Source organism: Cnephaeus nilssonii (assembly GCF_951640355.1).
Source record: "Cnephaeus nilssonii genome assembly, chromosome: 7".
Lineage (NCBI taxonomy): Eukaryota > Metazoa > Chordata > Mammalia > Chiroptera > Vespertilionidae > Cnephaeus > Cnephaeus nilssonii.
The window spans coordinates 84,409,049-84,422,497 of NC_137078.1; the positions used below are offsets into that span (position 1 = coordinate 84,409,049).

Genomic DNA, 13,449 nt, shown 5'->3' on the forward strand with positions numbered 1-13,449 from the left:
CACTTATTGATTCATTCATTGGTTGCTTCTTGTATGTGCCCTGATGGGAGATCAAACCTGCAACCTTGGCATATCGAAATGATGCTCTAGCCAACTGAGCTACCCGGCCAGGGCTCTATGTTATCTTAAATTGTTTTTTTGTGTGTGTACTTTCTTTCCTCTACTAACTAACTAATGCCCAAGACGACTCTACTAACTTACTGTATGTTATTTGAAACAGAGAACTTGTCTAAGTTCTCCCTGACACGCTTGTCCTGTGATCACAGTTGGATGATGAGAATCTTGTTTTTTTGTACTCATCAGCTGAGCCAGACTGAAAATGACTTAAGTGCTTTCACACAAAACTGGAAATGTTAACTGCACAAACTATGAAACTACAAATTCTTATGGAGTGTTAATCACCCAGAAATGGAAACAGGTACCCAGATGAGTCAATCTCAAGTAATGATGCACCTTAGGTTATTTTCCTAAACTCAGGCCACAAGACTAGGGAAAGTAGTAGAAATGCCAGCTAAAGTAAATTTAAAAGATAGTGTAAATGTTTATGATAACAAAACTCTGTGCCCAGTAAGAGTTTGCTTTGTTGGCTTTTGGGGGAACCTTAGGAATATCATTGCAGGTTGCAACCTAACCTTTCAAGGTAGATGTGGCAACACGCTAACATCTATTACACCCGTTTTCCATGTGAGAAAACTAAGGCACAGATATGGTCTTTTGTTGTGTTTTCTCTTTCATTCTCTTCTTTAAATTCCCAAGATGACTCCTCTTTACAAACACTAGCCAGATGAGTTAGGGGGCCAACTTTAATTTGGAGGTATGGTTTTTAGATTATTTAGGTTCTGATAAAAAATTTTAAACCCATTTGCTTATTATAATAAAGCTCAATTGTAACATAGCTGTTTTAGGCAGTTTCACAGTGGGCACCCTTATAAACAGTGCTTCTTTAAAAAAAAATATATATATATATATTTATTGATTTTAGAGAGGAAGGGAGGAGGAGAGAGAGATAGAAACATCAATGATTAGAGAGAATCATTGATTGGCTGCCTCCCGCACGCCCAACACTGGGGATTGAGCCCACAACCCTGGGCATGTGCCCTGACCGGGAATTGAACCGTGACCTCCTGGTTCATAGGTCCACGGTCGATGCTCAACCACTGAGCCACACTGGCCGTGCACCAATGCTTCTTGATCTTGGCTAAGCCCACAGGTACAGAAAATGCCAAATTATAAATGTCAGAGTGACAATGGGCAGTGTTTGACTCACTTGTGTTTTAAAAAGTAAAAATGTAGGAACAGAAAACATGTACCAATTTATTTTGACTACTAATGAATTATATGTTGCTTTAGGATTAATGTTAGAATAGCTGTATTTGAGACAGCTCTTTAGAAGGAACTCCATTGTAAGGTGGGGTTATTAATCAAGTTGTAAATATTTTAAACTGTTCTTTAAGAAAGTTTTAATTGGAGATGCATTTCAGCAGATTTGAAGAGCTGGCTTTGAGCCTTTCTTGGTTGGCAAGTAGGCAACCTTGATGTTTCTTGCTACCAGCTTCAGAAAATTCTATGGTTTAGATTTCTGCCACATCCAGGTTGCTGTCTGAATACTCTGTTACTTTTGCAGTGTGGCAAAAACTTCAGCTGTAACTTGTGAACCAAGGTGAACAGATACTTTAGTGTGAAGCAGAAAGCGTAGTTGTGTTTAGGAAACTGAATAGGTCTGTAATAAGTCAAGGCATTACATTTTTTGTTTTTATTTGTTTTCATTGTGACAAATTAAAATTTCAGGTATCAATGTCTGAATGTAGTTGTATTGAATGACTTTTGCGACTTTAAGAAAATAGAAGTAGGAAAAGTAAGCCTTTTAGAAATTGAGCAGTGGAGGTTCAGTGGGGTGTCTGGGTTTTGCTGATGGGTTTTCATGCTCTTGGAGTTAATGAAGCACCAGGATTTCTGGTCCTATTAATCAGCTCAGGTGCCATCCTTACCACTGAGAGCAGAGTACAACTTAATTTTTTTTGTTCTTTTCTATCACTTTAAGCACACAAACTCTCCAATTATTTCTCTTCTAACAACAAACTTTGTTTATATCTTTTAAAAAATATATTTTTATTGATTTCAGAGAGAGGAAGTGAGAGGGAGAGAGATTGAAACATCAATGACGAGAGAGAATCCTTGATTGGCTGCCTCCTGCATGCCTCCTACTGGGATCCAGCCTGCAACCCAGGCATGTGCCCTTGACTGGAATCGAACCCGGGACCCTTCAGTCTGCAGGCTGACTCTCTATCCATTGAGCCAAACCGGATAGGGCTGTCTATATCTTTCATATGACCTTTCTTTCTTGTGGACAAGCATGCCTTTCCCTTCTTCCTGACCAAGGCCAAATTCTCCATGTATTCTTAAACCCGCCCCTTCCTACTTCTATCAGTTATGTTCCCTGTTACCTCCAGTGTTTCATCCTTCATTAGCTTCTTCCTCTAGGGCTGGCTTATTACTTACTTTAGAAGACTTTGGTGTGGGGGTCATGCATAAAATTTTCTATTTAAAAAAATAGAAGTAATGATTAGGTAGAACAAATCAATATATTCTTTAATATTTTGCATTAGGATCTGCTGAGTCTGATGTAGTCTTTGGAAACTCTGAGATTAGTCTTAACTTTTCTTACCTTTCTCTTGGCTGTTTTTAGGCCCAGCTGTGGTCCCTCACCAGTATTATGGAGTTACTCCCTGGGGCGTCTACCCTGCCAGTCTTTTCCAGCAGCAAGCTGCTGCTGCTGCTGCAGCAACAAATTCTGCTAATCAGCAGACCACCCCCCAGGCTCAGCAAGGGCAGCAGCAGGTAAATGTTAACAAAATTTATGCTGTATAAATGTGAATTTTAGTTATTTATTAATTAAAAGGTAATGTTGGTCCAAATAGAGAAGCACTGAATGAGTGACTTCCCTCTCATGTTTGTCTCTGAGTTTAGGCTTAGACTTAGCTGTGCTTACTGAATACCATTTATGAATCAGGTTGTTGGTTAATGTAAATAATGATATCATACAATTTACATATGAGAACGCTGCTTAGCGAACTGTCCAGTTAAGAGTACATGGTTATCTAGTGGCAAAGTGAGTATCATACTGACAGTAAATTTTCTTTCTGCCATCCTGTAGTTAACTGCTAAACAACATTCTCACATCACTCTGGCTCTGTTACAAGTCACTTGCCATTGAAGGGGAGGGACTCGTTCTTCAGACTGCTTATTTATAACATCTATTGGGTTGGATATAAGTCTTAAACCTCTTATGTTTGTTTTAACTTACAGTAATAAAAGCTTTTAAATTGAGTTGGGAAAGGATAATTAAATGCAAAACCGAGTATATCTTTTATTTTTTTATTTTTTATTTTTTAAAATATATTTTATTGATTTTTTACAGAGAGGAAGGGAGAGGGATAGAAAGCTAGAAACATCGATGAGAGAGAAACATCGACCAGCTGCCTCCTGCACACCCCCTACCGGGGATGTGCCCGCAACCAAGGTACATGCCCTTGACCGGAATCGAACCTGGGACCTTTCAGTCCACAGGCCGACGCTCTATCCACTGAGCCAAACCGGTTTTGGCTATCTTTTTTATTTTAAATAGGTAATTTTCTCCTGCTTACTAGAATAACACCTATTGCTGAATATTGTGGTGAATTGCAAAACTAAAAAAAAAAAAAAAAATCACACACACACACATACACACACATATATAATGTGAGAAGAAACCAATATTAATGTATTAATGGTTGGTATCATTTTAGCATTATTAAATGAATTTTTAAAATAAAATTGGGATTATTCTGTTCATGTGGTTTTGCCTACTGCTTTTACAGTTTTCCATGTTATTTAATGTTCACTTTAATAACATTTACTAGCTATATTTAAATCCATCAAAGAATATCCCATACTTTATTTTGACAAGTCCATTATTATTTCATATTTAACTTAGCAATATTTTGGTGTTATAAAGAAGACTGATAGCCCTGGCCAGTGTGGCTCAGTTGGTTGGGCATCATCCCCCTGCACTGGAAGGTTGCTGTTTGATTCCCCGTCAAGGCACATGCTGGGGTTGCAGGCTCGATCCCCAATAGCGGGTGTGCGGGCAGCAGCAGACATATGGTTCTCTCTCATTGATGTTCATCTCTCTCCCTCTTCTTCCCCTCCTCTCTAAAATCAATAAAAACATATTAAAAAAAAAAGACTGATAAATATCATTTCTATAAGTCCTTTGCATTATTTCAATGGACTAAATTCCTAGAAGTAGAGTTTTTTTCAAGCAATAAAATGAGCATTAGCCTTTTCATATTCATTGTCTAATTAAAGCTGTCTTTTGAAACATACCATGTTCATATGTGTTTATATGATATAATAAGAATCCTCTGCTTTTTATTAGTCTCACTAAGAGAGCATGTTTATTTTCTTAGATTCCACAAAATTATAGGAAAAACACATGTTTTGAAATTCTAGTTAGTTTATCTTGGTCCAGTATTTTTACAGTATGATCATTTTGGGGAAGCTAATGCATGATTTTCTTTGCAATAGATACAATTCTAGTACCAAGTATGTAAGGGAATTCGTTGACAGAATGGGTGATCCCTATTAATGAATTTGTTAATAGCTCCTCTTTGTAGGTAGTCTGTATTTATTTCTGAGATGATCTTTGTGTTCAAATGGGTGCCAAATACTTGTGGATTCGAAAGACTGAAGTAATTACCATTTTAAATTGAGCTCTAATAAAGCGAACAACAAAGATAGTAATAAGTTCTTCCTATTGAAAGCTTTCTTTTTAAAGCTAAGTGCTGTACTTCTTTTTTTCTTTTTTTACTTACCCTACTTCTATAGATTATATGACTTCCCATCATAAGATTGAAGAAATAGAATTCTTGTGCCTAGGGTCACACAAATATGAAGTTGCTAAGATTACAGAAGTCTATTATTTCACAATTTTTGCTGTTTTCTGACCATATTGTGATATTTGGAGTTATGTATAACCTGTAATCTGGTCTTTGTTCTGCCACTAACTGGTTGTACCTAGGGCAAGTTGTGTAACTTCTCTGAAGATAGGTAGTAAACTTAACTCCTTGGATAGTGTTTTACAAATAGAATTTCAGACATTTTTTTATGATTTTATTAGATGTTAAAATGTTACTTGTTAAATTTTATATATTTGTTTTCATAAAACCCAGATTTGACACCGATTGATAAAATTAAAATACATGAATATTGGCAGCTGACTTAAGAACTATGTTTTTTCATCAAGGTACTACATAGATTTCTAAAGAGTGTACCAAAAGGAAACATGTTGCTCTCATTAATACAGGATTCAATATCAGGACTACCTCTTTTTTTTTCAGGCACCATGTCCATTTACCTGTCCCCTGACCTTTCCTACAACTCCTAACCAAACATAAGCCATGTTTATCATGCCCAACAAAAATGATGCTGCTTGCACGATGTTTAATTAGTTCTCTAGTAGTTTTGAACTATGTGTTTACCGTATCTCTGTGCATGCTGTTTACTTTTTCTAGAGTGAGGCTCTTCTGGGTTATTAGTTAGGTATCTTCTAAGTCTTGCCCAAACACTCACCTGTGCAACCTCTTCTATATATGTAGATTGAAGTATTCCTTCTCCTATAAAATTGGGTAGAGTCTTTAGGTCACAGCAGAAATAAATTGCCTAATATTTTGATAGTAATTAGCTATTGGTTACTGATTAGCTCCTGGGTAATACATTAACTCTCATACTTCAACAAATCTGCAAGATAAGCTATTATTCTCACTATTTTTACAGATAAGGAAATAATAGACTTAGGGTAATCTAAATGTCTTCTTTTCAATATGGATAATATTGTTCACCTTATGGTTATTTAATAAATATTTAATTGATTGCTAGTGGTGTTTCTCTTAAATATTTTACCAAATGGTACCAAGAATAATCTGTACCCAGGCTCTTGACCACATGTCTAACTGTTAAAAACAGCAGAGTGATAGTGAAAGTGATCTAAGAACTTTGCCTTTGAAAACATTGCAAAATGTATTGTTTTTAAACTTTGGTAAGTTTAGCTTTTATCTGTGGGTTTTGCATTTTTACTTGCTATAGTTTATAGATCTAGAGGAATAGATTCTTCAGAGTTATTCAGAGTAAGAATGATTACCATCATCTTGACACCTATGTTTCATTAATAAAAAAAATAGATCCAGGGTGGGACGGGGGCAGGTGTTAAGAGATTAACCAAAGGACTTGTATGCATGCATATAAGCATAACGAATGGACACAGACAGTAGGAGGGTGAGGGCATGTGTTGGGGGTGGGAGCAGCCGGGGAGAGGTCAATGGGGGAAAAAGGAGACATATGTAATACTTTAAACAATAAAGATTTTAAATTTAAAAATAAAAAAGTGGATCCTTTATTTCAGTGGCAGAACTGGTATTCTGCACCAAAAGGACGGTGTTCTTGACTAATGCTCATCTCCATTTAGATTGTTGTATGTTTGTGGAATTTATGAGAGGAGAGATAGAAATGATCAGGTCAGAAGCCTCTTAAACCTGGTGACCTCATTGGATGTTTTAACTTAATTTGTTCATTTTTATCTAGATCTCTCACCCACTGCATCAGTGGTTCTCAACCTTTCTAATGCCGCGACCCTTTAATACAGTTCCTCATGTTGTGGTGACCCCCAACCATAAAATTATTTTCGTTGCTACTTCATAACTGTAATTTTGCTACTGTTATGAATTGTAATGTAAATATCTGTATTTTCCGATGGTCTTAGCCTCTACAGCAGCGATTCTCAACCTGTGGGTCTCGACTGCCATTTGGTCAGGGCTGCCATTTAGGGAAAAAATTTTGTCTTTGTTTTTATAGACGTGCATGGCTTGTGGGGAAGGTCTGCCACTTGCATCTACAGACGCTTATGGCGTACAATGGGTTAAATTTAGGTAGAATGAATTTCACTGTATGAAATGTTAACTGAATTTTTATGCTAACAGCCATGCCATGTAATACCACTATAGGAAAAATGTTTTTATAACCATAAGTTTTTAGACCCATCACAGACAACAGAATGGTGGTTACCAGAGAGAAGGGGAGAGGGGATAGTAAAGGGTAAAGGGAGTCAAATATATGGTCACTTTGGGTGGTGGGCATTACAAATGATATATCATAGAATTAAACACTTGAAACCTATATAACTTTATTAACCAACTAGAGGCCCGATACACGAATTTGTGCATGGGTGGGGTCCGGCCAGCCCACCCCAATCGCCCGGGGTTGGGGGGGGGAGAGGAAAGGGGCCGCGGGAGGTTGGCCGGCCAGCCCCGCCCCCTGGTCGAACTCCCGATAGAGGGGACAATTTGCATCTTAGCCTTTTATTATATAGGATATCATCGCAAGAAATTTAATTTTTAAAAAAGTGTACCCAACTTAAGCATGTGGTGGGTCTTAGATATACCAAATGAGAAAAAAGTGGTTGATTTATTTCTGTCTCTCAGGTTCTCCGTGGAGGAGCCAGCCAGCGTCCTTTGACTCCAAATCAGAATCAACAGGGACAGCAAACAGATCCACTAGTGGCAGCTGCAGCAGTGAATTCTGCCCTTGCTTTTGGACAAGGACTGGCTGCAGGCATGCCAGGTGAGGCTGTATTTTGTTCCTAATACTTTGAGGAAAAATAAAGTTTGTTTGTTGGGAGAGTTTCAGAGAATAAGCAGTGCTTTTAGCTTGCTTAGGTTTGTCATAATTTGGTGACTGGCAAGGATGACATATACTTGCCCTCACTTAGACCACAGTTCGTTGATGAGAGCACCTAATTGGTCTGAGCCAGTCTTAATCTCGGTGGAAACATGCACATCTCCACACATTGCTTAGACTATGCTGCTTTCACTGGTGTTGATCTATTTTCCCTCTCAGGATTAGGTATAGGAGTGCCCTGGCCACTTTAACATTACTTCAAGCCTGTAGTCGTTACGATGATGTTTTCTTTTTTTAAAATAAGTTTTTCTTGATTTCAGAGAGGAAGGGAGAGGGAGAGAGAGATAGAAACATCAATGATGAGAAAGAATCATTGATCGGCTGCCTGCTGCATGCCTCCCACTGGGGACTTAGCCCACAACCCAGAATTCCTTGATCGGAATCGAACTAAGGATCCTTCAGTCCGAAGGCTGACGCTCTATCCACCGAGCCAAACTGGCTAGGGTTATGATGATATTTTTGAACAGCATTATTAGGAAGAAATTCATGGTATTTCTTGTTTGTCTCTAGGATTTCTTCTGAACCAGTATAAAGATGATTTGTAGCTGCCAAACTATGATATATATATTGAATATATGTCATTTTTGGCTCACTGTCACCTGGTTCTATTCTTTGCATGGGTTGGATATAGTTTGAGGTTCTTCCTTTGAAATAGGTTCTTACAAAATTTCAGCATAATTTTGTGGATCCTTACTGAGCATGGAGTGTAGCCATATTAAACTAATTCATTTATTATTTAGTGAGTAAATTTGACTTGTATTATTTTGTTAGTTACTAAGCATTTATGTATTAAGAAATCACCTATAATTTCTTAATATACCTTAATAGGATTTGGAGATTCCATCTCATATGGCATGAAAAGATCCTATTAATTGAAGCCTATCTAGGTTTTTCATGCTAACTTGCAGCATATTTGTGCTTAGATTATTAAGTGGTATGGAAAAACTATGATTGTTGTAATCATTTGTTCCCTCTGTTATTTGTGTAGTCAGGGAAACATTAAAAAATTGTCAGGGAATCCTGGTTGGTGATAACCTTGGTTAGCACTTTGAAGAGTGTAGATATTCTCTGTTGCTCCAAATTCTCTTTCTAGCACCTAGTGGATGAAAAATAATGCTCTTCTTATTGTGCTAGATAGTATGCTAGGTCTTTTACATTCATCTTTAGCTTAATCTTCACAAGAACTTTATAAAGACAGGTATTATCCTCATTTTACAAATGAGGAAATGGATAGCTGAGTTTGTGACTGTTTACGTCGATATGCTGGTGCCCAGGAGGCATTGTTAGTGTATATGTACTTACAGTATGTTGCCTTTCTATTCCTAGGTTATCCGGTCTTGGCTCCTGCTGCTTACTATGACCAAACCGGTGCCCTTGTGGTGAATGCAGGAGCGAGAAATGGTCTTGGAGCTCCTGTACGACTTGTAGCTCCTGCCCCCGTCATCATTAGTTCCTCAGCTGCACAAGCAGGTGAGCTTATATCCAGGGTAAAAGGGTGATGAATGACATTCTTAAAATATGTTGAACTGCACTTTATTTGACAGTTCTCAATATAGCATTTCTACCCTGTGATACTTGAAAGAGAATCAGAAGCAAAAAATGGTATCGATAGATTCTGATTTTGTGGCATGTGAAGAGCAAGGACTCATTCCACTGCGAACATAGGAAGTTAGATTAGTCATATAAAATGGCTCCATTGGCACAAGTCCAAGGCTAATTTCACAGAAATCCATGTCATTATCTTCAAATAATGTAGATTCCCCCCATGCGCCCCCCAGGGGGCAAGGATAGAGAAGGTGGGAGATGACTAGAGAGACATGACAATAATAGGTTTTGGTAGGGGGGGGAGATAAGTTTTTATTTTAAGCTATATACATTTAATTAGGAATAATAGTGGGAAAATCTTGAAGAGAAGCAACATGCTTAAATGTCTTAGGAATTTGAGGGACTTTAGCATATGGATGACATTGATTCTAGAAATATGTGTGTGTGTGTGTGTGTGTGTGTGTTTTTTTGTGTTTTTTTTTTAAATCCTCACCCGAGGATATTTTTTCCCATTGACTTTTAGAGAGAATGGAAGGGAGAGGGAGAGACAGAGAGAAACATTGATGTGAGAGAGACACATCAATTGGTTGCTTCCCGCATGCTCCCGACCAGGGCCCATGCCCCTGACCAGGGCAAGGAGCCTGCAACCGAGGTACATGCCCTTGACTGTAATTGAACCCAGGATCCTCAGTCCGCAGGCCGACACTCTATCCACTGAGCCAAACCGGCTAGTGCTAGAAAAATGTTTTTACCATAGATATTTGTGAAATGAACTTTTGGGAAGTAGATATATTTGATATTGTACCTATTTTAAACTATAGACTCTTTAAAGCCACAACATACTGAACTTGCTCCGGTGCTATTTTGAAAGTAGAAATAGAAAATAAGAGCTTCAAATTAGGGGATCAAAGACAGATCTGTATAGCTTTTTACAAGGTTTGTGTCTACTTTGAATAGATACAGAAGAATTAAAAGATTTTCAGAAAAGGATAACAATGTAGTTTGGAAATGTGGCCAATCTCTTTTATAGCTAGATGATTTGCTTTCTTCTTTATAGCTGTTGCAGCGGCCGCAGCTTCAGCAAATGGAGCAGCCGGTGGTCTTGCTGGAACAACAAATGGACCATTTCGCCCTTTAGGAACCCAGCAGCCTCAGCCCCAGCCCCAGCAGCAGCCCAATAACAGCTTGGCATCCAGCTCTTTCTATGGCAACAACTCTCTGAGCAGCAATTCCCAGAGCACCTCCCTCTTCTCCCAGGGCTCTGCCCAGCCTGCCAACACATCCTTGGGATTTGGAAGTAGCAATTCTCTCGGCGCCACCCTGGGATCAGCCCTTGGAGGGTTTGGAACAGCAGGTAGAAATCAGACTGATGTGCTTTAAAACTTATAATTACTTTTACAATCTTTATGGAACACTGACGATGCATGGAAACCTGGACAGATTCCACAGGCAGATCTGGACTGAGCCCCGTGGGAATCCAGCCATCCCACATATCTTTGAGATGATGGACTTTTAAAATCAAGATATACAGTTGGGGCCTATTGCAGGTTTTTGCTTGTGTTGCTACTTATTTATATTTCATAGTCGATTTGTTATAGGAATTAGGAAAGCAGGGGAGATTTTTACTGGCATTGGGGAGAGCGTGGAGGGAAGCATAGAAATGTGGATGTTAAAAACAGGGAGGACGACTTACCAAAGATCACAGGGTAGTGGACTGTACAATCTGCAAGCCTTAAGGACTCATGAGTTTTCTGCAGTCTTTTGAGAAGAAGGGAAAAATGGAAGGAAATTAGATCAGTATATTTTTAACGCTTTATGGGAGAAAAAAATCAGGAAAATAGTAAGGTAAACAATGGGATAAATACAGTGTTTGTAAAACAATGTGATGTGGAAACAGAAGGGCACATTTGCGAGAAGGTATCTTAAATTAGAATTGGAGTCTAGTAATAACTCTTGATTGAATGAACCCATTGAGAAAACAGGCTTTCATATATAAATCTTGTGTATGGGACAATGTCCCATTTACAAATATGTTTTCTGTACTCCATTTTTCCTACTAGAACCTTTGGATTGATGAAAGGCATTCTTTTTAGCCCATTTTCTTTCACCTTTCCCAAAGCTTATGTGGCCGTCCGTCAGAGCTTTTTAACCCACCCCACCCCATAATTTATGACACAAAAGGAAGGTAAATTTAGCATATGTGTGATGGTTTGAACAAAAGTTTCATGTTAAACTGAGCCATGTCCTCTTTATTACCTTACCTGCCCCTAGAACTGCCACATGAACAGTTAGGCTGTCTCTGCTGACAAATTTGCGGTGGTAGGGAGTCTGGATCAAAGTGTTAGGAACAGGTCACTGGGCTTGTTCTTCAAGGAACAGGCCTGTTCTTATCTGCATTGTTTTAATTCCATTTTAGTTGCAAACTCCAACACTGGCAGTGGCTCCCGCCGTGACTCCCTGACTGGCAGCAGTGACCTTTATAAGAGGACATCGAGCAGCTTGACCCCCATTGGACACAGTTTTTATAACGGCCTTAGCTTTTCCTCCTCTCCTGGACCCGTGGGCATGCCTCTCCCTAGTCAGGGACCAGGACATTCACAGACACCACCTCCTTCCCTCTCTTCACATGGATCCTCTTCAAGCTTAAACCTGGGTAAGAACCATTACTCTAACACCACCTTGAACTCGAGAAATCTCTTGCCACCGATGCCATTAGAAGTACTTTGCATAAGCAAAGCACAATCCCTTTATCCTGGAAGTGTCCTGGGTGTTCTGTTCCTTCCTTGAGTACCTCATGTTATTTAGGCTGTACCTAGATGGCATAGCAGTTTTGGATTTATTAAAGTTTGGGTGTATCCCCTATATATTTCACTTTAGTACAAACATCTTGTTCTCTGGCTGCATGTGAGAATCTTTCATTATAAACACAGTCCAGATTCATTTTAAATAAAACTGGAAAACAAAGATAGAGAAAAAGAATGTACTCACCTAGTATTAACACTTAAATAGCACCATGATTATTATTTTGCCTTATTTTTCAGACTCTCTCCACCCCCCCCCCCCCCATGTATACATTTAATATCTTTTGCACATAAAGCATTTTATTTTAAAAAGTTTCCCAGATTTTTTTTAAAAGACATTTTCTTGTTTCTTTTTTATTGATTTCAGAGAGGAAAGGAGAGAGAGATAGAAACATCAATGATGAGAATCATTGATCAGCTGCTTCTTGCACGCCCCCTACTGGGGATCAAGTCCACAACTTGGGCATGTGCCCTTGACCGGAATTGAACCCGGGACCCTTCAGTCCCCAGGCCAGTGCTCTACCCACTGAGCCAAACCGGCTAGGGCTGCCAATATATTTGTATATATTTTCTTAAACTACATAGCATGCTAATGAGTATAGATGTATATTTCCCAGTTCTATGTTTTGGTGGTTAAATGTATGGGATTTTTAAATGTTACCATCTAGATCCTAGAAAATGAGGAGGATGAAGAGGCTCCTTAATCAGCAAGCTTTAAGAATGTAGAGGCACTTTTATTATCACGTTAGAGGACAAATTTCTAAGTCTTTGAAGAGAGAGGAAATGGTTTATACTCCCTTCTCCCAGTCATTTGTCAGGTTTGGATTTTGAAGTACCGATTTATTTCTTAGATGGGGAAAGTTGAGGCATAGATGTGGAGTAACCATTGTAATTTATCATGCAGCCCAGGACACTTTTGACACTGAATTGGGGGTTCTGTTAATTATTATTCTGTGAAGACGTGCCTAAATAGGGGCTGTCCATATCCTCCTATATAATAAAACCCTAATATGCAAATCGACTGAGTGGCGGAATGACGGGTTGCTATGACACGCACTGACCACCGGGGGCAGACGCTCAATGCAGGAGCTGCCCCCTGGTGGTCAGTGTGCTCCCACAGGGGGAGCACTGCTCAGCCAGAAGCTGGGCTCACAGCTGGCAAGTGCAGCGGCTGTGGTGGGAGCCTCTCCCGCCTCTGCTGCAGGCGGGCGGTAAGGAGTGAGGGGTTCCAGACTGCCAGAGCCCGGGACTGTGAAAGGGATGTCTGATTGTTGGCTTAGGCCTATCCTCGACTGTGAGAGGACGCAGGCCAGGCTGAGGGGTACACACACAC

The 13,449-nt window shown here is 39.2% G+C and overlaps 1 protein-coding gene across 19 annotated transcripts in view; it reads left to right on the top strand.

Annotated features, from left to right (window-relative positions):
* PUM1 (pumilio RNA binding family member 1) overlaps positions 1 to 13,449 on the top strand; it is a 126,449-nt gene that overhangs the window by 77,778 nt on the left and 35,222 nt on the right. For all 19 annotated transcript variants that reach the window (XM_079778150.1, XM_079778139.1, XM_079778151.1 and 16 more), the window contains 5 exons: positions 2,687 to 2,838; positions 7,515 to 7,653; positions 9,097 to 9,240; positions 10,373 to 10,669; positions 11,732 to 11,968. In XM_079778150.1, coding sequence (XP_079634276.1) covers positions 2,687 to 2,838; positions 7,515 to 7,653; positions 9,097 to 9,240; positions 10,373 to 10,669; positions 11,732 to 11,968 — 969 coding nt within the window. The remainder of the gene's footprint in view (positions 1 to 2,686; positions 2,839 to 7,514; positions 7,654 to 9,096; positions 9,241 to 10,372; positions 10,670 to 11,731; positions 11,969 to 13,449) is intronic.